This window comes from Geotrypetes seraphini, chromosome 9, assembly GCF_902459505.1.
Source record: "Geotrypetes seraphini chromosome 9, aGeoSer1.1, whole genome shotgun sequence".
Lineage (NCBI taxonomy): Eukaryota > Metazoa > Chordata > Amphibia > Gymnophiona > Dermophiidae > Geotrypetes > Geotrypetes seraphini.
Window position 1 is genome coordinate 185,146,759 of NC_047092.1, and position 27,945 is coordinate 185,174,703.

Here is a 27,945-nt window from a genome sequence, read left to right on the forward strand (position 1 = left end):
TTTTAGTTACAAGGTAATACAAACAGAAAAATAAGGAATATCAACAGGATAATAATAAACAAACAAATATCCCATGTCCATAAGGCTTTAATCAGTTTTAATGCTCCAAATTTAACACGTTTTGGCTGACAATTTCAAAACTGACTGACTTTTATACCTGTAAGATTTCTTTGGCTTGTTGGTTTTTTTCTCCAAATTATTGTTGTGACAAAACAGGTCCTTTTGCTACACTTTTATTACTGCGGTGTTGTCATCTACTGCTATAACAGGCAATCTGCCATAGCCTGCTTTCTCATCCCGCTTTCTGTATTTTGTCCTTACAACAGTGGCCAAAAGGAAGGTCTCCACGATCAGCAAATGGTTGTGCATCACTTGAGCAGAGCAAACAGAAAAAGAAACACGTTAGAAAGATTGCTTTGGCAGCAGCCCAGCTAATTCTAAGGACCAAATAATGCAGCTGAAGCAGGAAGAACACAACAGAAGAGGCATGCAGCTGCTACACTTTGCGGTATACAATACTGCAGCTAGTAGCTTTACAGAGAAACTGCTTAATATTTGCCCTATACTGTAAGAGCCAAAGGGTAAGAAAGTTAGCAGCGTTAGATGTAAGTCTGTTCTTACACTGAGCTCTTGCTTTGGAAGAATAGAGACCGGAGCAGGCGATTTGTCCATTGCTTGCTAGGATCGAAAATATGGAGTTCTGAAGTGTGGTCAGGATCAAGAGAATCTAGAGCAGCACCAAAAGGCAACAAATGATTTCCCGTTTGCACAACACTGTCAAGTACAGAAAGTTGAAATCTGAAAGCATGGGAGGCCATGCCCTGCTTCTGGGCACGTCTTCAGGCTTTTGCAGTGCAGGAAGTCAGACAGATGGAGGAATGTAAGATTTCAGAAAACCAATGAACAGCTAAAAATATGGGGCCAAATATTGAAAAGGACTTATCCACAGAGGGTGCCGCTCAAGGACAATGGCATTTTCAGCCTCAGCAACAAAATGGAATGTCTCAGATTAAGGGAAAAGTTACCAAGATGTAATAAATGGTGAGCTTTATCTTGATGTACCACTGGAGTCGGCAGCCTGTGGTTTAACAGACCTGCAGGTTCCTGACTACCATGAATGACACTGCTTGCGAGCCCAAAGCAAGTCATGCGCAATAGGGCAAAATAAAGGTTAAGGAACAAATAATACAATTGGAGAACGTCTTCCCTAAACTGCTTAACTATTAAAGTAGCAGCTAAATAGTGCAGCTTTATATTGAGCTAGCAATGGTCAACCATCTGTATGAATACTCCATGCCGCTCAATCTACAGGGTTTTAAACATTGTGCTCTGCATTTAATAAACCACTCATCACCTACGTTAAGCAGATAAAAATTTGTAGAAATTAAACAACCATATTTCTTTAGTTTTACTTCCATCTTGCCTGCTCTAACCAGTTATGATTATTGTTCTGATAAACAATATTGCATATCGGCTTTTTGTAGCTTGACTGTCACCAGTAATGTTTTGCAAAACTCTCTTGATGAAGCCAAGTGGCAAGTCACAAAAGTATCCGTCACCTCCATAAACAACATTACCTGGAAAAGAGCAAATTTGGTTCCCATGTTTTGCTCTGCCAAATGTACTTTTGCTTGCCTAAAAAGGATCCCAAGGGGCCACAGAGCGATGATCATGGATACTCCAAGGAAAGTTCCAATCCAGACACAAGAACTTGTCAGGGAAATCTGGGGAAAAAAAGCTAGAGGAGTTATTTATGGCAAAGCTTCTAATGAAAAAGTACAAAAAGAGGAACAACCCTGTAAACGACAAAGAGCAGGGCGACCAAATAATCTAAATACTGAGTCCAAGTGAATTAAATTCAGAAAATATTTATTGAAGTCTTTCAAAAGAAAATTTAGAGAGCTTAACATAACAGCCACAGCTGAAAGCAAGTAAGTCCACTATTCATCTTAGGTCAGAGAAAAAATTTTACATCAAGATAAATAGAAAATCATATGTTCCTCTTCCTATAATAGGCAAAAAGCACCCATATAATTTTTAATGTACTATCTTTCAATATCAAAGTTTTTTTTATATCTTGTACTTAGCTGAGCATCACTGACAATTGAACAGAAGCCAACATCGTTATCCTAAGTCCATATTCAAACTTTCTAAATCCCTACAGCAGTACCCTTTCGCTGTAGCGTTTAGGGGGAGGTGTCTGTAAAATCCACCGATACCATATGGCAGAAGGGTTTAATTGGGTTTTAATGGCAAGACCAATTGCACAAGCAGAAAAAAGTGAGGACTATCCTTTCGTCCTCACTTTTTTCTGCTTGTGCATCTTCTGCGTGGGGTACGACTTTCCTGTTTCTTTTTGGTTTATGACCAATTATTGTACCACTTAAACCAATTAAGTTAGGTGGCGGTAGGGTGGCTTTTGTAGAATCTGGCCCCAAGTGCGTAAATATAGACATCAATTTTCACTAGTTTCCTAAATCTAGGCAAATGGAACTGCAGGACTAAGTTTAAGCACATTTTCTGCAGAAAGCTTAGGTACCTGTTTAATTGAAGTGCCGAGCCACTGTTTGAAAATTTATCCCAGAGAAAAGCTTTCATACTCACATCTTCAACATCATAGGACCCATTTGACCACAAAATTATGGCAATAATGGTAAACACTGGCTTTAGAAAAACCAACTGGCAAACTCCCAGGATAAATAGATTCAATTTTTGCCTGCAAAGGGTAAAAATGAATTATGTACGCACATGTATGCCTTTTTTAATTCCATTTTCTCTTTACTCCTTGAATATTTCATAGCCAAAGTAATAACTGCAAATCGTGTTCATGCAGAGCAGAGATTACAGAGACTGGTGGCACCAACTTATTGAGCTATAAGTTTTTGGAGAAAGAATTCATTTTTTGTTCTAGTTTATGGCTCAGTTTGAGCACACAGAAGGTTGGATAATTTCATCTTTTTCTTCCGGGTGCTGAAGTGTTTGTGGTATCTTGTGTGATTAAAAACCAGTTAAAACGTCACTTTAAAAATGGAGCTATCTGCGGGTGTCTCCAAAAATGGCACTGTTCTCTTAACTAAGGAGGTGCCTTGCGGCGCCTACGGCCACTGTAGACATAGTTAATGCTGGATGTGGCATTAGGCAATTCTGTAGCCGCAATTCTCGTGAAATGTAGGCCTTTAAAGCCCTGGCATATGTTTCTGGCACCTGCCTTTCATAAAGCTGCAATTCTCCAAACAGCACCATTGTGTGTGATACACAATCAACACTGCTTAGGTGTCTGCTTATTACTGTGCTGTTTGGAGAATCTGGCCCATAGAGCTTACATAGAAACATGATGGCAGATAAAGACCAAATGGCCCATCCAGAGCATCCACTCTCTCATCTTTCTATTGGCTAAGGCTCTTAACATTTGCATCTCCTCTTCCTATAGGCTAAGACTCTACACCTGCATTGTGAGGTCAGAGAGCTTTATGGGTATAGAAACATGACGGCAGATAAAGACCAAATGGCCCAACCGCAGCATCCACTATCTCCTCCTCTCCCTATTGGCTAAGGCTCTTAACATTTGCATCTCCTCTTCCTATAGGTTAAGGCTCTTTACACCTGCATTGTGAGGTCATAGAAACATGATGGCAGATAAAGGCCAAATGGCCCATCCAGAGCATCCACTATCTCCTCCTCTCCCTATTGGCTAAGGCTCTTAACATTTGCATCTCCTCTTCCTATAGGTTAAGGCTCTTTGCACCTGCATTGTGAGGTCATAGAAACATGATGGCAGATAAAGGCCAAATGGCCCATCCAGTCTTTCCCATCTGCAGCATCCAATATTTCCTCTCCCTAACAGATCCCTAATAGACAGTCTTTATTTCCACTACCTCTACTGGGAGGCTATTTCATGCATATACCACCCTTTCTGTACAAAAAAAAAAAATAATATTTTCTTAGATTACTCATGAACCTATCACTGCTTGTAATTTGCTCTCTACAAAGAGAAAAGCTGCAAAGTTTAGAAATTCTCTGCCCACTGAAATAAGAAACTTGTCTAACATGGGGCTTTTTAGGAAAGCGATAAAAACGGTTATTTTACAAATATTTTTGATTAAATAGATTGGATAGTATGATTATATTTTAAGATGTCTTTATCGGTTTATACATTTTTAAATAGTGTATTATATTTTATTGTAACCCACTTGGAACTTTGTGATTAAGAGGGATATAAATTCAATTCAATTGTACTGGAGACCCTCATGCCTGGTGAAGGTGGCTGGAACAAAGTAGAAGCAAATATTAATAGCTTATTCAATTTGGCTCTTTGTGACCCTGGGCATATCACTTAACCCTCCACTGCTCCAGGTACTGCAAATGTCTAGTGAGGTGAGATGCCCTGATCATTTGCTAACGTGGGCTGAGGCAGGGTTCCACAGCCCACTCCCCAGGACCTACCTTGGCATTCTGGTTTTCTGGATATCTATCTCAAAGGCACATGGGAGGTTTGCATATAACAAAGGCAATGCTTAAGCATTCAAACCTCTCATTTGGCTAGCTAGAAAACTGGATTGGTCCGTGTCCAAAAGGAGTAGGTGAGAAAATAAATCAAACCCAATACAAGAAACAAAAGCAAATGTTTCAAAACAGAAGCCAAGTCTAATGCAATCCAATAATGTAACCATGTGTTTCTCAACCCAGCCCCCAAGACATACCTGGCATTCTGGGTTTCTGGATAGCCATCTTGAAGGCACATGAGAGGTTTGCATATAACAAGGGCAATGCATTTTAGCCAGTGTATTCACTGGATATCCAGAAAACTGGACTGGTCAGTGTCCAAAAGGAGTAGGTGAGGAAACAAACCAAAATCAGTTTCAAAACAGAAGCCAAGTCAATAAACAAATGTTTCAAAACTGAAGCTAAGCCAAATGCAATCCACTAATGTAACCATGTGTTTCTCAACACAGCCCCCAGGACATACTTTGGCATTCTGGTTTTCTGGACATGGGAGATTTGCAAATAACATGCAAACCTCTTGCGTATTCACTGTGGATATCCAGAAAACTGAAACTAGGTAAGGAAATATCAGAATGGAAACATCACCCCCACATCTTCCACTAAGCATAGCAGCATCCATCCCTCTGACCTGAAAAATCACCCCTATGTGAAACAGCATCTTCCTCTAATGCCCCCCCCCAAAAAAAATCTCCCTTCCTAACAACACTCTTTGTCTTGCCACCTTCCCTCTTTTCAGCCCCTTCCCACAAATATTTTCTCCTTCCTGCCCCTGAATATTTTCTCCATCCTCCCTCCCTCCCTCCAGCAGTCAGCAAACTTCCAGCTCCCATTATCTCCCCATCCTCCATACAGCAGCTTCTACTACCTCCTCTTTCCCCTTCCCAGGACTCAGACCAAGAGACCAGACCCCCTTACCTAAAACTTGTTAGAGACTAGACAGGCAGGCATTGCACAGCAGCTGTGGATCCAGGCAGGCAGGCAGGGCAGCACCGCACGGCAGTCTAAGACTTCATGGAGATGTAGCCAGTATCAGCAGGCAACGGCAGGAGCATAGGAGCACCTCCGAGGACCATGACAACTCAGCAAAGACAGATTATGGTAGATGCTGAAGCACTTTAAATGCTGCAGCATCCCACGCCTTTCTAGAAAGCACATTGTGATTGGATTTTGAGCATTCAATCCCAGTGTGCCTTGCAATTGCACCTGGCCAGCAGTTCCACCAATCGGAGGCCAGCTCCAACAAAGGGGCAGGCCTAAGTGCTTTCATAGGCCTGCTGCCTTGTGGGGGAAAGGTCTTGAGGACTGGTGGGAGGAGTCACAACACCCGTTGAGAGTTGGGAATCGCTGCAATGCTGCCGAACAGCTGCACTTGGGTAAGAGCTGAGAGAGGGAGCAAGTAAACAAGCCTTGCCACTGCCAGCCTAGGGGCTGGGTGATATCACAGCCCAGGCATTTGGCGCCCTTTAGCGCCCAGAACCCTGGCCCAGAGCTTTACCTGGTCCATAGTCTGAGCTAGCATGGCAAAACAATTTCAGTCAACCAATTATCTGTAGAGCAATTTAGATAAGTGTTTGTCTAAATTGCTTTACAGATAATTGGTGTAGAGACTTTGAAATTGTCTTGTCTTGACTTGAACAAAAGATTCTTCAGTTTCATTTGGAGGCTTTTTGTCCATGATAGAAACTGGTCCTGTTGCACACTGGGATTTTTGAGGCGTTTTCCTCCAATTTTTGTATGAATGAGTGTGCTTTAAACTTCTACTGTTCTATGTTTCTATAACCGTAAAGCTCTGTGACCTCAGAATACAGGTGTAAAGAGCCTTAGCCTATAGGGAGAGGAGGAGATAGTGGATGGGCCATTTGGCCTTTATCTGCCATCATGTTTCTATAACCATAAAGCTCTATGACCTCACAACGCAAGTGTTAAGAGTCTTAGCCTATAGGAAGAGGAAGAAATAGTGGATTCTGCGGATGGGCTGACTGGATGAGCCATTTGACCTTTATCTGCCATCATGTTTCAATTGTTCCTACTCTGGGTCAATTCCCATATCCTATCTCATCCACCCCATCCACTTGCCTTTACCCACTACTGCTTTCCATATCTGTTTCAAGCCTTCCCTGAATCTGCTACAGTGATGATCTGCATCACTTCTGTTAACCTACCATACTCAACTTTGCTTCATACAAGATCTTTACTTTAGCCCACATCCAGGCTTTCTTCTGTGGTTTTGAGCAAGTTTTGTCATAATTCCCACAGCCAGCAAAATTTGCAAGACATCAAAAAAAATTCTGTGTCCCCATGCACTGTAAAATTTAAATTTTGACCCTGGTCTCTCCATGTAGTGGTGGTACCCTAGATGACTGATGAATTGTGGACCATGTGCATGGTTCTGGAGTCGCTCCTTTTACTAGGGTCAAGAAGCAGTAGAGTATTTCTTTTTCCTGGCTGTCTACCAAAGTGACTGCAGTTTGTATTCTCTTCTATCCCTACCATATTCACAGCACTGGCATCTGAGCTACCTCTGAGCAAGAAGGTATATATATCTTTTTTTTTTTTAATAGAAATAATCGTGCCTGTCTCTAAACCACCTTGCCTTCATTTTAGAGACAAGGCTCACCTGCTGAGGTCTTATGAGAACAAAATTCATAAGCTCTTACATGGTCATTTTCATTCGAGGTAAGCAGGGGCAACAGCAGCAGCAGGGGCCAGTACTGATGACCAGGGCCTTGTTTTCTAAGGTTTTCACCAGTGCTTCCTTTCCACCAAAACCCTGGATCATGATCATCAATATCAAATAGAAGTTAATGGAGAAATAGCTAAAAAACAAGAGAGAGAGAGAGAGGAACACTAAACAGAACCCATAAGGCTTGATTTTATAATCAGACATCTAGGTGACAAGTGCAAATTGGAGAAAGACAATTTAGGTGCTTTCCCCCAAATTCAATCCACTGCCCAGGAATGGCCATGCCCACACTGCATACAAGTAAGGTCGTCCAAGTGCTGATAATGGAAACAGGTTTTAAGACGTATCTAGAGGCATTTTAGGCCTCTGACTGCCTCTGTGCATCCAGAGCGAAAAGTGGCTAAGGTGGGATGTGGGCCAACCAAACTTAGTTGTCCTGCAGCGATAATAGAAAGTTTGATGAGGTTGCCTGGATGGAACTTATATGTTTTGACTTAGACAAAGTCAAATAGGTATAAGTTCCAATCGGGTTGACGCTGAGCTGATCACGGCTGCCATGATGAGTTTAGCAGCCCAGGCATTGCAGGCAGCTTCGGGGGTGTCCAGCAGGAGGGATTGGGCATCACGGGGGGAGGGGATGGGATGGGTTCCCCAATTCTCTAACTAGTGCTCATGACAGATGCCAGTTAAAAAATTGTGCTTTTAGGCGAAGGACTGGCCTCTCCTATGCCTAAAAGATCTTGTTAAAGGCATTTGAGGACTTGGCCAAATTTTTGGTTGGGAATATGTTATAAAGATAGATGTAGTGGCGGTCTGGGCAATTAAATGCCTGAATATACAAGTAGGCAATTCTCAAAAAAAAAAACCCAAACCAAAAAACACATTTTTTTCGAGAAAGGACATTTCCCTGCTGCCGCCTTTGGGCACCTGGACTTGGATGTTTTTTTTTATTATGCCCCTCTAACTACCTAAATCAGTCTGTGATTATTGTTTGGTGCCCAAGCACACTCTCAATCTGCTGTCCCTTTAAGAGGGAGCTGTGATGCTGCTTGGTTTCCAACAGAGGGCGCTTGTGGTGTTCAAGCAGAAGCATCTTGGAATTATCTCCACCCTTTTTCTTCTACTTAAATACAGTACTCAGAGCTAGAACCAAACACCTGCGGACTCATTCCTGCCCCCTTAAATAGCTGTCACACTTTCTAGAAGCAGCTTGCCGTACTTCCTGAGAGGTCTTGATTGTCTTCTGGAGAGGACGGGAATAGGGGGTGGGGAATGGGAGACTTAGGCTGGTTCTGGCGAATGCTCAGCCAAGACTCACATAAGAAGGACACTTGGTCTGACCCCATAAGGCAACTTGATTGTTCTTATGAAGATTGGGCAGGTTTTAGTCTTTTTGGCTGAAGAACACGATGAGCCTTGTTTTATAGAAGCAAAGCCTGTGATTCAGTTCAACTGTGGACTTCTTGAGACATATTTAAGACAAATAATAAATCTACATAGAAATGTGAACAACTTATGGATGGTATATTGATTTGTCTTACCATCTCAGGGTAGACTTCAATGACAGAAAAGGTGTAGGACGTTATTGTAGAAGCCTTATTCACAATTTCAATGTGCATTATCATATAGACATAGCAAACCCTCCTCTTACTGCTACTATTTCTATAGTGCCAGAAAGGCGTACGCAGCGCTGTACATTTCAATGTACGATAGACAGTCCCTGCTCAGAAGAGCTTATAATCTAATTTAGACAGGACATTTTAAGGTTGGGGAGATTATAGTGGGTCTAGGTATCGGACAGCAGTGAGTGGGAGTTAAGAGTTGAAAGCTTTAGAACACCAGGATTTACACATGTAAATTAATGCCTGCAAATGAGAAGGGGACATGGTTTGGGCAGCACTAGCTTTAGGATTACCAGATTTTCCCAAAAGAAAATCCGGACCCATGGCCATGCCCGCCCAGTCCCACCCCCAGACAGCATCCGCACGTGCGCGGATACGACGCAATGACACGATTTTGATAGGAAGCTTTTCGAAACCCGGACAGACCCCTAGACATCTGGTAACCCTAACTACATTTCAGAAGGTCTGTCTGCATGCACCGAGATCAACATCAGGGTTTACACTGGCAGTGGCCTAGCGAGGGCAAAAGGCACCTGGGGGGGGTACCCCTTGCCCCTCCCCCCATGCTACACTCGTGTTCTCCCTTCCCCTATACTTCTTTAAATCTTCACCGGTGTGAGCAGCTCCTCTAGCCTTCTGCACGCGCTGGCGTTGGCTTTCCCTCTGACGTCACTTCCTGGCCCTGCGACCAGAAAGTGATTTCAGAGAGGAGCCAGGCAGGCGCGAGCTGCAGGCTGAGGAAGTTGCTCATGCTGGGGGAGAGGAGTTGGAGAGGTGCTGTGCTCCCACCAAGATGGCACCTGGGGAGGTATGTACCCCTACCTCCCTTACCGCGCCGCTGTACATTGGCTCTCTGGCACATCTAGGTTTCCTAAAAGTGCTAGTTTGGGGCAGCATGCTACAGGATTCATTAGGGAGGGGTTATCACCTTAATCCCCTTGATCTTTTTCCCCCAAAATTCAATTGTGGCAACCAATTGTAAGCTCTGTGCCTAGTTGGAAGCCTACAGACATGGCAAACACGTCTCCACCCTGGTAGTTTTTGAACTACCAACAGACACATGTCAGTGCCGACACATAGGGGAAGATTTTCAAATGTTCGCACTAAAATCTGTCGCAGCTATTGTAACAATTTGAAAAAGGTGAGTCGTTCCTAAAAAACATGCATGCATATGAGGTTTGCGGAGAGTAGGTAAATTTGCATGTGCCGATCACTGGTGCATTTTGCATGTGCCGATCACATTTTGCATGTGCCGATCACTGGGATCAAGCAATCCCACCCCCAGCAATGAGACAGATGCCCACTCTTTCCTGCCGCCATGCCAACTATGAAGCATGGAGGTGGAAGTGTTATGGTTTGGGGATGCTTTGCTGCAGCATAGAATCCACCATGAATTCTACCTTGTATCAGAGGGTGTTTGAGGAACATGTGGGACCATCTTTAAGAAAATTAAAGCGGAAGCGGAACTGGACCCTGCAACACGACAATGACCCAAAGCATACCAGTAAATCCACCAAGGACTGGTTGAAAACCAAGAAATGGAGAGTCCTGGAGTGGCCGAGTCAAAGCCCTAATCTTAATCCCATTGAGATGCTGTGGGGTGATTTGAAACGGGCTGTACATGCAAGAAACCCCTCAAATATCTCGCAGCTGAAAGAGTTCTGCCAAACTTTCCTCAGACCGATGTCAGAGACTGGTAGATGGCCACTAGAAGCGTCTCGCTGCAGTTATTTCAGCTGAAAGGGGTAACACTAGCTATTAGGGTGTTCTAATGTATTCTTCAGTTAGAATACACATTTTTGTGGATATCTTTTGTTTCATGAGTAAATGAAGGACATTTTTTGTTGTTTACCTGCAATTACATCACTTTCTTTTCCTGAGATAAATACAAAAAAAGATTTGCCATCGATTATGTGAACATTTCTTAAGAAAGAACTGAATTTTTCACATGACTGTATATAAAATTTCCACACTCATAGTTTCCATAATCTCCATCCCAAAAGCCCAGCCCTGAATGCAATGCTTTCTGCATTGCTGTAGTCCTTTCTTGCAGAGTTAAAACAAAATGATCTGGTACTGTTACTCACGCGTTAATGCCCATATCCACAAACATCATGGAGCTTGGGAACCAGAGCCCAAAGCAGGAGAGAACGGAGATGACCTGGGAAAGGAATGAAGAGGTGGTTAAAGCATTCTCTGGAAGGGAATCTTGATAAACGGACTTTCTCCACCAGTGGAGCAAGGCAGGGACAGTGGATCACCTCTTTGGCTGCAGGGACAAATACACCAATCTCCTGCCTCTTCCCTTCCCCCACCTCTGCAAGCTTTCTAGTTGCTGATGCTATGTTGGGCACAAATTGGTAGTGCCTTGGCTCCAGTGGGGTCTAGGATGACTCAGCGAGGCTGTTTCAATGCTGAATTGACCACAATGAATCTTTCTATACCTGGCTCTCAGATCAGGGGCATCATAGCAGCACCTGACCTTGTTTGGGGGAGTGATGCCCCTTTACTCTTCCACACTGATCAAATGTCCCTCTGCTGCCACAGTTTCTGCCATTGCATTACTCTTGAAAAGTTTGCTGGTGCGAGCAGTATCTTGCTCCTCCTCCTGCTTGCACTGGCCTCGGCTCTCCCTGACATGATGTCCTGGTCCTGTGGTATGTCAGAAGGGAGCCACGGCCTGTGTAAACAAGGTGTGGTAGATGCTGCTTGCAGGTATAGGGGAGTGGGGTGGAGAGGAGGAGAGGCCCTGATGCCGGCACCAACAGTGACAGGGAGAGGTGGAGAGAATGATTCAGCGCGGACAAGATGAATCGTCTCATTCTGGCCCTGATAGCCCAACACATCCTGTTGCCTATGGACTAAGGTTACCAGATCTTCTCCACTTCAAAGAAGTTTCTCTGACTTTGTGTCTGATTCCAGCTTTACCTCTCCACCAGACTGTAGAAGACAGGGAGGAAGAGACCATCAGCTAGAGTTATTAATGTGCTCTAATGCTATGAAGCATTATTCCACCGCAGCTCCATTTTATGCAATAAGACCAAGTTATTATAAGCATTAACGGTGTTAACACAAATATGCATTTGTATTTTTGCTCTGAGTTGAACGGTTTCTGGAACTGAATGGAACATTCCTAGGAAGCATGAGATAATAAATTCCAGGGCGTGAGGATCTTCCACTTTGGCCCTCCCAAAGAGAAGTAGAGCCAGTCGCCTCCTATGGGAAACAAGGATCAGAGACCTGAAAACTCATCCCCTACCTCAGCCGTAAGAAACATTGCAGGGAGGGAAGAGAAAGGCTGGATCCTTTCACTGCATTTAAAGACATAGGTATCTATTCACGGATGCATTCAGGCGGGAGCACTTTATTTGTTCTGTATTCTATTTGTGCCTCATCTCTGGGCAGCTGGATGGTGGAGGACATGTGACATGGTGTCCAAAGTTAGGCCCTGTTACGATCCGTGCGAAGACCGTATTCTGTAAAGGGTTCTTTGCCAAAAGCTGGAGTAAGTGCTGTGCACACAAATTCAAGTATTTCATAACACTGTACCTATTTTGGTTCCACTATTATAAAAAAACATTTTTTTAACGTCGGACTCAATGAAACACATTCATAGTACCAGAACACCATTCAGTCCCTGCAATGGAAGATGCACCGCAGAAGATTAATTCCCCAACCACAGATAAAAACTCCAACTCACGGTGGGCACTGAGCTACTCCAAATGAGAGTTTTCTGCTTAAAGGAACAGCGAATTTTCTTGGACAAATAAACTGCATTCTCTATAAAGATGATGAGTGATAGCACGGTGAGGAAAGTCAGGATCCCGAAGATGGAAAGTTCCAGTGTGTTCAGCTCTGGAGCAAAAGAAAGAAAAACAAGTTACTTTGTTCAACTTCGACCCATGCATTAATGACAGTTCTTTCATAAGGTCTTGCATGATGCATTTTCAATAAATATAAATAAAGTATAATGAGTATATAAGGTGCTTAAAAAGGAGAGCACTTATCTTTTGTGCCCGACGGCTCCCAACCGTTTCACGCTTTGTTTCATCAGGGGCTAGGCCTGAAAAATAAAACTTGATCAATATTTTGAAAATTGTGAAAGTCCTAGCAAACTCTGTAGTTTTTAATTAATAAAAATATTATTAATTAAAAACTATAGAGTTTGCTAGGATTTTCACAATTTTCAAAATATTGATCAAGTTTTGGTGCAATAATTTAAGGAGGCATCGCCCCTGATGAAACACCTTAGGCACTCATTGCACTTTATTGAAAATTGATATTATAAATATTTAAATAAATTTTCATAGCACAAGTCACTTTACCAAGACCAATGATGAATTTACCACCCCAGTAAGGGCATGAAAAATTAGTCAAGTAGTGCCTTGGGTATTTGAGGTCTGGTAATTCAATACAACTTGATGTGAATTTGTTCTCTGATTTATAAGGGCAAACAGGATGGGCCATTTGGCCTTTATCTGCCATCAGGTTTCTATGTAACATAGATGGCTGTCAACTGATATAATCCAGCAGGCTGGACTCTCCCAGACTTACCGCGTACAAGTTGTGCTGTGGTTGGAGGTTGTGAGAAACACGCTTTGGGCACACTATAGTTGGTAATAAGTAGGTTGGTAATATTCCAAGGCACTCTACAAACGAGAAAGGTCCAAATAAATGATTAACAACCCGCTAATGATAAATGTAGACAGCACTGAAACCATCAACTCGACAACCTCATCCCCTATCTGTAGCCTCACTGTAAATGAACCAAGGTGCAGTGATTTGGGGGGGTACCATGGAGGTCCAAAGACATAGGATTGTCTGAAAAAAAGGCTTTTATCATTTTTCAATAAGGAATTTATACCCCATTGCACTGGGGTATTTCTAGCCCTGCTTCTTCCATGATAAATCCAAACGGCAATAGCAGAATGCATTTGGGAATGGCTAAAAAAGCCAAGAATGGTCATAATTGTTCCTTCAAAAACTGGGTTATCATTTGGAAGCTCTGCTGCAGGCTTGTGTCCAAAGGTTACGGAGATACCACAATGTATTGTACAGTACGTCCTCTACAGGAAGCAGGAGAATATCAGGAATAGAACAATGCAGGTATGAGACAGGAAATAGGCCCCAGACAGGAAGCAGACCCCAGAAATATCATGAACACTCTAGTACAGGCCTGAAACAGGAACCATTTTCAAGAACTTAAAAGGAAGGTCCCCCCAAAAATCCCAAATAGTAAATGATCCTCAAGATCTATGAGATCCAGACCAGCAAAAAAACCACAACCTAGAGCAGACTAACATGGTAAAATGAATGTAAAATTTATTGTAGACAAACTGGAAACATCAAATACTCTCTGGAAGCCCAACGTGGCCATGTTTTACCCCCTCAAGAGCTGCATCAGGAGCTGAATACAATACGGTAAACTGAATACATAAATCACAATCAATGGGTAATATATTCCTAAAATTGTCAAAACCATAACCAAACTGAATATATTAGGCAAATGCAATGTATCTATCAGCAATCATACTGTATCTAGGGTTACCATGTTTGTGAAGAGAAAACCAGAGGACACATGACTCCGCCCACACTCTACCCATAGACCTTCCCACCTTTCATCCATTTCCTTTAGAATATTATATACAATTCTGGAGGCTGCACCTTCAAAAAGATATAAAAAGGATGGAGTGGGTCCAAAGGAAGGCTACTAAAATGGTATATGGTCTTCATCATAAGGCGTATGGGGACAGACTTAAAGATCTCAATCTATATACTTTGGAGGAAAGGCGGAAGAGGGGAGATATGATAGAGACGTTTAAATACCTAATGTATGTGGCATAAATACGCATAAGGCAAGTCTCTTTCAATTATAAGGAAATTCCAGAGTGATAGGACATAGAATGAGGTTAAGAGGTGATGGGCTCAATAGCAATCTAAGGAAATACTGTTTTACAGAAATGGGTAGTAGATACATGGAATAGTCTTCCAGCAGAGGTGGTGGAGACAAAGACTGTGTCTGAATTCAAGAAAGCTTGGGACAGGCACGTGGGATTTCTTAGGGAGAGGAAGAGATAGTGGATGCTGTAGATGGGCAGACTGGATGGACCATTTGGTCTTTGCCATCATATTCTATGTTCTCTCTCTATCTCCCTCCCTCCAACCCCCTCTCCTATAGGTGTTTCTTTCTTTCTCTCTGTCCTTCTAACCCCCAAACCCTCCCCCCCTCTCTCTTTCCTTCCAACCTCCTCTCCTATTGTTTTCTCCAGCTCTCTCCTTTCCATAATGCTTCTCCAGCTCTCCCTCCATCCATGCTGTTTCTCCAGCTCCTTCCCTACCCATGTTGATTCTTCAGCCCTCCGATCTTCATCTTACCTCTGATGCTGCTTCCTCTCAAGACCTCTCTCTCTAGCTCCTGACTCCCCCACCTACCTCCTCCCTGGCTGCTGTAATTCAATTTTCAGATAGCCACCAGTGGCAACGAAGGGTCCTGCTGCTTCCAGCTTGCCCTGGAGGCCACCTCTCTGCAGTGACTTTCTGTTCCCATGTAGGTGGGACCTGCAAAGAGGCTGCTTCCAGGACAGGCCAGCGGCAACATAAAATCTGTTATACTACTTAGGATCTTGCCAGGTACTTGGGACCTTGGTTGGCCACTGTAGGAAACAGGATTTTGGGCTTGATGGACCTTCAGTCTGTTTCAGTATTGCAACTCTTATGTTCTTATGTAGGTATATCAGGATCTTTCTTCAGTAGGTCTAGTAAGTGGTTTTAGCAGTGCAGGGGAAACCTTTGTCTGTTTCCAGATTTTGCCATGGTAAGGTTTTTGGGTTTGTTTTTTTAACTGAGTAGTTTTATACCCATGGTGTCCCCAATTAACCCGTATCCTGGTGCTACAGCCCTGACTCTGAGAAATGTATAGTATCGCTTTCTGCATTCTGAGTTATTTTTCCACCTTGGCAGGGTGAGGACAGCGTTGTGAAATCAGGGGATAGTTCAGATGCCTCAGCCCCTTGGCTTTTGGCCTTGAGCTTCAAGGACAGATCAAAGCTAGTTTCAAAGTCACACTACAATTATTTGCAGTGTCCTTATACAGAATGACATCACAGGCCACCACAAAGAAAGAGAAATCAATGGAGTGCTTCCCTATGACAACAGCCAGAAGATTCCGAGCCAGATTGTGTCACTGTGCCCTTTTATGACATCACAAACCACCACAATGACCAATGGAATGCTTCCCCATGAAAACAGGAAGATTTCATGCTACATCCCATCTTACAAAAACATTTGATTCCTAGTCCAGTCCCTATACATTTGATATTCTGTTTTTGTTTGGTTCTAAAGGGCTTTGGATTCATATTTTATCGTGTAAGGCAGTGTAAAAAAAAGAGATGCTGATACACTACCTTTCCAGTTTCCATTCCTTGTTCTAGTGATTCTCTTCCCAGACTCCCACTTGAGGGGGGTTTACATCACACTGAAGCCAGGCTGGTTAGTCTCAATGCAATAACAAAGCACCAAAATTAAGGGCGCATTTCCCCAATTGTATGGAAAATTACTGCCAATGCAATGCACTTGTACATTATGGACTGAATTCTATATAACACACCTAAAAAAATTGGTGTCAAAAAACCTGCTTAAACGCCATTCTATATATGGCACCTCCAGCTAGGCACAGTGATATGGTGAGGGTGAGAGGCGCTTGGGGCATGTGCCAAGGCCCTCCTGATGGGCCCTGAGCTGCCAGTGGGGCGGTGCCAGCAGGGAAGAGGCACTGGCGCCTGCTGATTGCCTACAGGACGTGCCTCTCGCTGCTGAGTTGCGGCACACCGGAAATCTCAGGAGACGCACAGTTTGCGATACACTGGCCTAGAAGGCGTCTGAGATGGGAAACTAGAGGGCAAGATGTCAATCTCTCATGTTAGCGTTGGTGCAGCGATGCTAAGCTTTGGAATGCGTTGCCTGGAATTTTGCGACACTGCGCTGGGAGGAGGAATTGTAAGAAAATGCAGAAAAATCAATTGTTAAGGTTTTTTCTGAGAGCTTTTCTGCAATTGTGTCTGTATGTGGTGTACAGTATAGTATAGCTCTTCCTGCAAGACTGATCCCGCAACAGCAGGAGATAATGTTCCAGACTATGGACTTATTTGACAGGTTTTAAAAATGAGATTATAATTCACTGTGAATGTACAGTTTTTTTACTCTTTTGTCAACCGCACTGAACTGAGAGGTAATTGCGGTCTATAACTTGTTATAATCGTAACCTATGTAAATCGTATAGTTAATATACAGTATATAAATTTTTTAATTAATTAATTAGTGAAACATAGTGCTCAGTTAAATTAACACCACAACCGCTGGCACATCACAGAACTCCCTGCCTATCCCCCTCCATTGCAATTTCAAAAAGATCCTATAACTGATCACTTATTTTCTTACTTTGGCAGGCGGGGAATGAATTAATTGTGTCAGTGTAGAAATCCCAAAAGACTTCGCCAGCGGTTGTAATTCCTCAAAATGTGAATAGAAGTGAAATACGTGAATGTCCAAACATCTCCCCAAAAATCCAGCAGTTCCAATTTCAAGTTCGTTTCAATCAAGTTATTTCCTTCCTCCACACGAAATCCTGCCTGCCAAAGTAACAAGATAAGTGATCAGTTATAGGATCTTTTTGAAATTGCTAGGGGGGGGGGCAGTCAGGGAGTTCTGTGATGTGTCTCCTAACACCTCTGCCAGCGGTTTTGCTTATGTTTTAATGTATTATTTCTCTAATGCTAGAGAGTCATCCCCCCCTTCTCTAAAGATCCTCCAGGTTAAGCCTGAGTAACTACTGAAAAGTCAGAGAGCAAGTGAAACTCATCTGTATAGTACAGATATCTGGTAAGACCAATAACATTCTTCTGTATTTTAAGATGATAACTTTCGGACTGGTCCGATGGCTTATTGCCATACTGAGGGCCTGGCTCCGTGGAAGCAGTGATACAAGAATGGAGACGCCTACTGGCTGGATGTAGAGGATTCCAGAGGGAGCCCTGGTACATGTGTCTACTAAGCATTGCTGCTAGAAAGTGGGATATAAATAGGGGGAATATTGGTTGCTACAGGCCCGATTAAAAGCAATTTCCAAGCATGCCTATTCATATTGCATCCTATGACCTGCAAAAGGAGGCTCTCTTTGGCAACATGCAAGTCCCTTGGTGAGTGCTAGCAGGAAGTCTGAGAGACTGAGATCCTACTCCACATACCCTGGCTTAGAAGTGAGGTTCTTAATTCTATTACATTACATTACATTAGTGATTTCTATTCCACCAATACCTTGCAGTTCAAGGCGCATTACATAAAAGTTTTCAGAAATTACATACAAATTTACATGAATAATATAAGAGATGTTGTAAGAGTTACATATGGATTATCAAAAAGTTGTTGAGATCTTAAGGTGATAAATGTTTGGGTAATAAGAATTACCAGGGAGTTGTCAAGATCTAAGGTGGTAAGTGTTGGGTAAATAGCGGTATTTAGCATTAGTTGGGTAGTTGGGGGGCATATTAGAGCATTTTAAGGGTATAGAGTGGGTAGGGGTTTGGGTAGGAACTAGACGTGTTAGATAGGTTTTATGTATTTTTTGAAGAACAGGGTCTTAGCATCTTTCTTGAAGGTTTTGTAGTCTGTGATTTGTCTGTCCAGTTTAGCTGCTTAATGTCATGGAATGTGCCAAAGTAGCCTTTTTGGAGACCTTATTCTTGTGGAAAGATCAAAGGGACCAGGTGAAGAGGGCGACCTGCAATCAGATGGCTGGACATGTCGTCAACAACCATGGGGATAACGTTGGAAGACTAGCACAAAACCAGATCTGTAGTTCATCAAGTCGCTAGGACTCGGACACAAATCAATGGCACCTAAGAGCATAAGAATAGCCTTACTGGGTCAGACCAATGCTCCATCAAGCCCAGTAGCCTGTTCTCACAGTGGCCAATCCAGGTCCCTAGTACCTGGCCAAAACCCAAGGAGCAGCAACATTCCATTATCTCAGAGTAAGCAAGATTCTGGAACCCCAAAGAGTGCAACATTCCATCCGGAATCCCCAAAGAGTATCAAGATTCCGGAACACCAAAGAGTAGAAACATTCCATACTACCAATCCACAGCAAGCAGTGGCTTCCCCCATGTCTTTCCCAATAACAGACTATGGACTTTTCCTCCAGGAACTTGTCCAAACAGTTCTTAAAACCAGCTTCGCTATCCGCTCTTACCATAACCTCTGGCAACGCGTTCCAGCGCTTAACTATTCTCTGAGTGAAAACAATATTTCCTCCTATTGGTTTTAAAAGTTTTTCCCTGTAACTTCATCGAGTGTCCCCTAGTCTCTGTAATTTTTGACAGAGTGAAAAATTGATCCACTTGTACCTGTTCTATTCCACTCAGGAATCTGTAGAAGAATCCTCGTGGTAGAACACAATAAAGGCTTATCATGTAATAATAACACTTACCCCCTCCTTTACTAACCCATAGAGTGAGTTTTAGTGCCGGCAGTGGCAGTAACTGCTCCGACGCTCATAGGAATTCTATGAGCATCGGAGTAGTTACCACCGCTGCCGGCGCTAAAACCCATGCTACGCATTAGTAATGGAGAGAGTTAGTCTTCAAAGCCCTTGTATGCTCTACATCCCATGCAAAGTATTTCTAGTCACAGGAAGATCCTAGTTTTATGTCATTTTGTCAGTCAAATAATTATGTTGTATGTGGTTCCAGCTGTGTCTTTAGCAATACTTGCAGTTTACAAATTACTGTAGCTATGTTATTTGCAAATTAATGAAACAGCACAGTTATGCTCCTAGACCGAGGAGAAGAATGAGTGAAGAAAGAAAAGAAGAAGCCTGCTACCTCTGGTCTGCCTTGATCTCAGCCGAAGACGCCATTCTGCCTCTCGTGCTCTGCTCTTCCCGACCTGGAGTCTTCTCTTCTCAACGAGGATTTTGCATAGTGAACTCTAATCTTTTTCTAAGGTCATTGTATCTCTGGTCATTGTCGTGCTGCAGGCTGGACTTCATGGGTGGACATTAGAGGGCATTGCCTCCAGTTTCTTTACCGCAGACGTCCACTCTCAGCTCTTCCAGGCAGGAGCACAGTTACCAAGAGAATGTGGAGGCAGGTAGGAGCTTACAGCAAAGCAGAGGTTACAGAGGGAATCCTGAAATTCCATTAGCCACGAGTGTTTCAGAGCTGCCAAGTTACCCAGTTCAAGGGAGGAGATTTTCGGCCCTGGTTTCAAAGGCTAGAATCAGGGACTACAAAGACCACACTGGCCAAAAGTCTCACTCCTGAAACTGGCTCTCTTGGCAGTTCTGTCACCTTTACCAAAGTAATAAAACAAGGCTTTTTGCATCTGTTTTAAAATGTGCTGTGGCTGTTTTCTGTGGGGTGTCACTTCCACCTGCTTATTCTGGTGGGAAAATGTGCAAGTGGAGGGTCAATTAGAGGCCAACTGAATTTTGGTTTCAGTCAACTTCAGCACCAAAACTATCCCGAAACATCTGTTAAGAACTGGAGATATAAAAGAGGTTTTGCTGGACTACTCTCTTTTCAGGCAGCAATCAGAGACAAAGAATTGAGCTGGCTATTAGTCAATGCTGTGTCTTATACACATTTTAGAAAACTTCTGAAAAACATCTCTTTGACAAAATTTTACAAAATTAGAATTGGACAATTTGCAAATTTGTATTTCCTGGGACTGTCTCAGCTTCTTCTGGTTGTAAACCGCCTAGAACGGTAAGGTCATGCGTTATACAAAGAGCAATGTAATGTAATTTGGTCTTGTTTCGGTTTCAGCTGATGTATTTCTTGTTCAAAGCAAAACTGTGCTGTGCAGCCCCCAGCCCCCGCTCCCTCCTCTGACACAAGGAACCCACTCCGTCCCAAACACAAAGAGCCCCCTTCTGGACCCACAGGTAGTTGCGATCCTCAGTCACTCCCTACCAACGTAGGCTCCAGTCTCAAAATGGCTGCCGTGACCTCCCATATTAGTTGTATGAGAATGCTGCAGTCCAGGCAGCCATTTTGTCAGTGGATTACTCTTGCCATATCTAGCCACTAGGCCACCAATGATACAGTAGGCCTGGGGGGGAGGGGGCGGGGGATCAAGGTGGAAAGGGAGGGGCTCCTTCTGTTTGGGGCCTAGTGGAGAGAGTGAGGGCTATTCTTGTTTGGGGACTGGGACAGTTTTAGTTTCAGTTGCAGATTTGTTTTCAGATCAAACAAAAATAAAATGGTTTTGGTCGTCCTCTAGGGCAATTCTTCAAAGGACACTACAGGTTAGGAGCTAAAATATAACACACTGAGTACAAATTCTATAACAGCGTCAGGGTGACCATTACAGGGTTCATAGTCAAATGTGCGAAGACAAGGGAGCGCATCATAAATGAGTGCAAGACAACTGAGCGCGAATGGTTCACACTAATCGTGGTGGTCAATTGTCTTGTGCTCAGTTGTCTGCGCGCAATAGTCCACGCGCTTTTGTCTTGCGCGCATTTGACTTGCCACCCCATTACAGAGTATTAGCAGAACTTGGAAGGTGTGCGCACTTACGCCATGTCTACGGCAGGCATGTAATGCACACTAAAGGTGGCACTTTAATGCATAAATGACCGTATTCTATAACCAGTCAATGCCCCACCCTTGCACCTCTCCCTGTGAACCCCCCTTGCAGTTATGCACTATTGGGACACATGACCCCACTCTGTTCTGCCCCCAGCCCTGCTCAATTCCCCACAAAGCCTCCTCTCTTCTTCCGGACGAGCTCCAGCCGCATCCGGAGGGCCCGGAGCATGCGCAGTTGTGTGTGACATCGTCCGCCCATGCTCAGAGGCCCTCCAGATGCGGCCGGAGCTCGTCAGGGTTTTCCAAAACCCAGACAAATGCCCAGACATCTGGTAACCCCATGCACTATACAACTTGCGCACATTATGGAATCCCGCTGTGCATGCGCATAGGACTCACAAGCGTGAATGTGACATTCCTGTGCTTAGAGCACAAACAGCCCCTAACATTTAGGCGCTAAGGCCCATATTCTGTAAACGGTGCCTTTAGCTGGCTCATTAACCAATTAAGTCACACAATTCAAAATGGTGCCCAAATTTTCTTGCGCAAATCTGGGAGGGGAAGCATAGAAATGCACATTTACACCGTCCCAGAAGCAGGTATAAGTTTCTGGGTGGGCGTCTGTGTGTATGAAGGCAGGGGGGCCTCTGTCTAGCTCAGTGGTCTCCAACTCAAAGGCTTTGCAGGACCACGTTTTGGATTTGTAGGCACTTGGAAGGCCTCAGAAAAAAAGAGTTAAAGAAATGACCATTTTGCATGAGGTAAAACTCTTTATAGGTTATAAATCTTTCCTTTTGGCTAAGTCTTAATAATAATATTGTCATTTCTGGCTCTTGTGATTATGATAAACATACAGAGGGCCTCAAAAGAGTACCTGGCGGGCTGCGAGTTTGAGACCACTGGTCTACCTTATATATAATAAGTCTCTTTTTGGACTTCTCACATATGTGTCCTGCATTTTCCATCGACCTACAGTAAACATGTCCCAGGAAATGCCTCCTCTCACTGTGGCTAAAAGTGGAAGAAAGTGTGGACTTTTGCCTCATTAAAGAAAGGCTCCCTCCAAACCTGGACTGCATGCGTTCAATGGCCAGAACTCCTCCCGCATACTGAGTTTGCATAAGAACTGATGGTGCTCAGGGAGTCCCCCTGCCACTGACTTCCAGCTCACTTCTGCAGTGTCAGGAGGAAGGAAGCAGCTCAGCAGGGAGTTGCTTTGGCATCTCGGAGAGGAGGGGGCGAGGATGTACCACAATTTGCTGTGAAAACTGGTTTTCTCCCAGTATACACCTGTAAAATGATGCATATACAAGAGGCAGGGTTAGTGGTGGTCTGTGGCACTTATATGTTTACCAGATGGAAGGAGCTTGGCCTAGACAGAAGTGGCTCCTGTGAACAGACTCGATTTTGCTAGAAAATAACTGGATTTTTTCATCAAATTTCTTCTCTTAGAAACATAGAAAGATGACGGCAGATAAGGGCTATAGCCCATCAAGTCTGCCCACACTATTTACCCACCCTCTTAAGTCTACTGACCCCCTAAAATATAATTGTAATTATACTGTCACTCTACTGACCCGCTCATTCAAGTCCTAGTGACCCTATCCCTTAGCATGACCTCGTAGGGATCCCACATAGGTATCCCATTTGTTCTTGAAGTCTAGGATGCTGTGTGCCTCGACCACCTGCACTGGAAGCTCGTTCCAATGCTCAATCACTCTCTCCGTGAAGAAGTACTTCCTGGCGTCTCCACGAAACTTCCCTCCCTTGAGTTTGAGTGGATGTCCTCTTGTGGTCGAGGGTCCCTTGAGAAGAAAGATATCATCTTCCACCTCGATACGTCCCGTGATGTACTTAAATGTCTCAATCATGTCTCCCCTCTCCCTACGCTCTTCGAGAGTGTAGAGCTGCAATTTGCTCAGTCTTTCTTCGTACGGGAGACCCTTTAGCCCCGAGACCATCCTGGTGGCCATCCGCTGAACCGATTCAATTCTGAGCACATCCTTACGGTAATGTGGCCTCCAGAATTGCACACAGTATTCCAGATGAGGTCTCACCATGGCTCTGTACAATGGCATTATGTTGATCGGGAGCGAATTCCCCTCAAATTTGGAATTTGCTCCCGATCAACATAAGAGAAGAAAAATTACTCAGCAAGTTTAAAAGTCTCCTAAAAAGTTGGCTTGTAGCTGATTCATTTAAGTTTTAAGATTTTACATTGGACTAGGAACACCGCCAAGTGAGAATTAAGTGGGTAACTTTCCCCAACCTCTTGTTTCTTTACCCATCCCTTTTTATTTGTTTTCGAATTGTACTTAAACCACTTTTTCAAACATATTATTTTCTTACAATTAGTACTAATTGCCTTGTTTTTTGGTTTTTATCTTAACCTAATTTTTAACTCAATGTAAATCGCATTGGATTTGGATTTTGCGATCAAATCAAACATTTTAGATAGATTTGAAAAAAATAAAAAAATAAATCAAATTTACCAGCAAATAATTCTAAATCAGACCAGCAGTATTCCGTTTCTTCTGGACTAAAAAGACAGAAAACAGTACTTTGACCAGGCCGCAAAAACCCCACATACATGGCTCTGCCCTGTTCCGCCTCCAGTCCCGCCCCATTCACTCCAACCCCACCCAGTTCTGTCTTCGCTTGCACCCCATTCATCTCCAGCTCTTCCCAACCCCACCCCCACCCCCACAAACCTCCTCTCTTCTTCCTTGACAAGCTCTTGCCGTGACTGGAGGGCCTGGAACATGCACGGCTGTGTGTGATGTCATCCGTGCATGCTCAGAAGCTGGGTTTTATAAACTCCGTCCAGACACCTGGACAGTCCTCTACAAAGAGGACGTGTCTGGGTTTTCCTGGACGTCTGCCAACCCTACCTCTGACCCCTGACAAAATGGCTCAAAAAGGACAAATCGAAAGTACTGTACAAGATCCAAGCCTAAAGGAGATTCAGACACTTAAAGACATGCTTACAACTCAGAGCATAAGAACATAAGAATAGCCCACTAGCCCATTCTCACGGTGGTCAATCCAGGTCACTAAGTGTAGCAATATTCCATGCTACCAATGCAGGGCAAGCAGTGGCTTCCCCCATGTCTTTCTCAATAACAGACTATGGACTTTTCCTCCAGGAACTTGTCCAAACCTTTCTTAAAACCAGCTACGCTATCCGCTCTTACCACATCCTCTGGCAACGCATTCCAGAGCTTAACCTCTGAGTGAAAAAAAATTTCCTCCTATTGGTTTTAAAAGTATTTCCCTGTACCTTCATCGAGTGTCCCCTAGTTTTTGTCATTTTTGACGGAGTGAAAAATCAATCCACTTGTACCCGTTCTACTCCACTCCGGATTTTGTAGACTTCAATCCTATCTCCCCTCAGCCATCTCTTTTCCAAGCTGAAGAGCCCTAACCGTTTTAGTCATTCTTCATACAAGAGGAGTTTCATCCCCTTTACCATCTTGGTCGCTCTTTGAACCTTTTCTAGTGCCACTAAATCTTTCTTGAGATAAGGAGACCAGAACTGAATGCAATACTCCAAATGAGATCGCATCATGGAGCGATACAGGGACATTATGACATTCTTAGTCTTGTTAACCATCCCTTTTTTAATACCAGAGATTTGCAAAAAGTTAATGCAAAGCTCAACATTTCTCAGCACAAAATTGATGATCTGGAACAGAAACTATACATTTACTAGTTAATTTTCAATGCTATTTAATTAGATAGGAGAGCCTCCTGCCCAGTTAAATCTCTTATTTATTTATGTACTGTATTTACAAAATATATCTTTCACACTATCTTTGTCATTCTAGGCAGTTTACATTCCAACATACATATTTCAGTTTGCCATGTCTAAAACCATAAGACACAACTAAAATAAAGACTAAATCTGTCATTACTGCTATCTGCTTCCTGCTTAACTTACCCACGCAATGCCACTAGATGTCAGCACTAACCACTTCTGCTCTGGTCAATGTTGGGGTGATCTGAGGGCGGAGCTTGAGAGGAGCCTGGGTGGAGCCAGAATGTAACCAGTTAGCAGCAATATTCAGAAGACCACTAACCAGTTAAGTCCGCTGTTAAAGTTAAGTCAGCAAAAAGGCTGTCCTAACTTTAGACACTGAGCTAACTGGGCGCTAGTCTGAATATTGACCGGTGCCCAGATAACTTCCAGGTAGCGGCATCAGGCTTATTGATGCCCTTTCCCTCCGTTATACTGATGCCCCCCTCTCTTCCACCCCCGACGTTTGTATTTCTCACAGTTTTGTATCGCATGTAGGAGTCTACCTAGTTTAGATTTTTTTTTTTCCTGCATATTTCAATTTCTCGTTTGTGGTCATTTATTCTTTACTCTGTCTTCTGCATGTCTGATTGAGAAGAGATATTCTGCTAATATATAGACACATAGGAAACAATGACAAAAAACCCCCAAACATGCTTAATTAACTTTTTAGCACTACCAGACATGTGTGATAAGTCTTCAGGTACAATGCATCTCTTCCCTCAGGAGCTTACAAGCTGAGTACTAGAGTCAGATGGAGGAAGGTGGGGCTCACTGGTTGAGCTGCTGCCTCTGCACCCTGAGGTTGAGGGATCAAATCCTGGTGCTCCTCCCTGTGACCCTGGGCAAGCCACTTAATCCTCCAGTTCCCATCGCTTTGAATGTCAGCTTTGAAATGCCAAAGCCACAAAAAAAGCCCAGGATCCTGTTTTCAACAGTGGCCAACCCAGGTCCCAAGTATCTGGCAGAAACTCAAAGAGTAGCAACATTCCAGAGAGCTGAGATTGTGATGTCATAATGCCTCATTCCACCAATACCTAAGAGCCAACCTCAGCAGTGATGTCACAGTGGCTTGATTGTCCTAGACTTGGCTCACATAAGAGTCGCCATACTGGGACAGACCGGAGGTGTGGCTCACTGGTAGAGCTGTTGCCTCTGCACCTAGAGGTTGTGAGATCAAATCCCGGTGCAAGTCACTCAGTCCTCCAGTGCCCACCACTTTGAATGTCAGCTTTGAATGACAAAGCCACAAAAAAGCGGCATACAAATCCCCCATTCCCTTTCCCTTCCCACATCATAAGGAGTGTCACGATTCAAAGCCTGGCATGTGAAGTTCTCAGTCCATACTCTAAGCCAGGGGTCGGCAACCTGTTGCTCACAAGGCACATGCAGCTCTTCTGCCCTGTGGCTACGGCTTTCCAGGTCCCAACCCCTTAATCTCCCTCCCAACCCTATGATCCCCTCCCATGTCTAAGGTACCTGGTGGTCCAGCAGGGGGTCTTCAGGCTGCCATGACTTTGCGTGGCAGCTCGCAGTACTACAGGAAATGCCATGAGCAGCCACAAAAAGTCACAGTAGCCATTTTGGAAGGCATCCACGTGGAGGCAGGAGCAAGAGGGCTGTGCTCCTGCCACGAAGATGCTTCTGGACCACTAGGTACCTCAGTAGGCCCAGGGGGGGATCATGGGGCTGGGAGGGAGATTAAAGGGGCAGGGCCTGGAGAGGGCAGAGAACCTTTGCTATGGGTTGTGGGAGGGAGGGAGCAGGCAGGGGAGTAAGGGAGCAGAGACCTGCGAGGGTTTGGAAGAGAGGTGCAGCGACCTCTGAGGTGCAGAGACCTGCGAGGGTTGGGGAGAAAGAGGGGACAGAACCAAGACCTTGGGGAGGGAAGAGAAAGTGAGAGACATGGAATATCTCAAACTCCCTTCTGTACCCATTGCAGTTCTTTTTAAATCTTGGGTCACATTTTTAGGATAAATTGTCTCTCTGCTTTAAAAAACAAACAAACGCTTGTCGACCCCTGCTCTAAGTACTGGGGCTACTTCCTTTCCTAGCCTATCCAGTCTGACCATCCAGACCAGCAGCCCAGTGTGGAGATTGACATGGGGAACAAAGTTTTTCCCATCCCCGCGGGAACTCATTTTCCTCTCCCTGCCCCATTCCTGCAAGCTCCAGTCTCGTCTGCACAAGCCTCAAACACTTTAAAATCATAAGTGTTCGAGGCTTGTGCGGTTAAGGCAGAGCTTAGAGGAAAGGGGCAGAGACAGGAACAGCGACAAAACTCATTGGGATGGAGAAATTGAGTTTCGGCCGGGATGGGGACAAATTTGTCCCAATGACATTCTCTAGCCCAGCCCTTAGAGATCTCCAACACTTCTCCCAGGTTTTCCTGAATTTAGAAACAGTCCTCGCTGCTATACACCTCCACTGCCTTTTCTGTAAAGAAATATTGCCGTGTAGGCTACTCCGGATTACCTGTCAGTAGGGTACCTCTGCCGAACCGGTCCAACTGGATTCATGAAGTTAGCAAAAAGAGAAAATAAGAAGATGAAGATGAAGATGAAAGAAAAGGACAAGGATCAAGCTGGAGAGAGTGGGCTGGACCAAGAATTGAACCAGAGGGAGGGTGGCGTGGTCCAGGGATCAAGACAGAGGAAAAGAAGGGAGGGAGAGAGCCAGGGACATGAAAGAGAGGACTCCTCCCTATTTCCCCCCAAAAGCAATGTCCCCCTCAATTAAATGCCATTTTGC

At 44.0% G+C, this 27,945-nt stretch overlaps 1 protein-coding gene across 3 annotated transcripts; it reads right to left on the bottom strand.

Annotated features, from left to right (window-relative positions):
* Positions 1–6: 6 nt before the first annotated feature.
* Positions 7–27,945, bottom strand: SLC51A (solute carrier family 51 subunit alpha). Of its 3 annotated transcripts, none has more exons than XM_033957538.1 (9): positions 27,670–27,945; positions 13,363–13,457; positions 12,509–12,663; positions 10,896–10,969; positions 7,161–7,319; positions 2,605–2,716; positions 1,578–1,724; positions 622–727; positions 7–371 (listed from the first exon to the last, which is right to left on the bottom strand). In XM_033957538.1, exons 1-9 carry the CDS (start codon positions 27,711–27,713, stop codon positions 226–228), a joined length of 1,038 nt encoding a protein of 345 aa, XP_033813429.1. In that variant the 5' UTR covers positions 27,714–27,945; the 3' UTR covers positions 7–225. The 3 variants fall into 3 exon arrangements, with proteins under 3 accessions (XP_033813429.1, XP_033813428.1, XP_033813430.1); XM_033957537.1 differs by lacking the exon at positions 27,670–27,945 and adding an exon at positions 22,467–22,655; XM_033957539.1 differs by lacking the exon at positions 27,670–27,945 and adding an exon at positions 19,686–19,919.

What these genes read in the sequence shown, in the direction of transcription:
- SLC51A (XM_033957537.1), bottom strand. Translation starts at nt 22,519, where the DNA reads ATGCAAACTCAGTATGCGGGAGGAGTTCTGGCCATTGAACGCATGCAG. An exon ending in CACAGCACAACTTGTACGCG is followed by an intron (nt 12,664 to 13,362) that starts GTAAGTCTGGGA and finishes CTTTTGCTCCAG; the next exon opens with AGCTGAACACACTGGAACTT. An exon ending in TTCCAAAGCAAGAGCTCAGT is followed by an intron (nt 372 to 621) that starts GTAAGAACAGAC and finishes GCTCTGCTCAAG; the next exon opens with TGATGCACAACCATTTGCTG.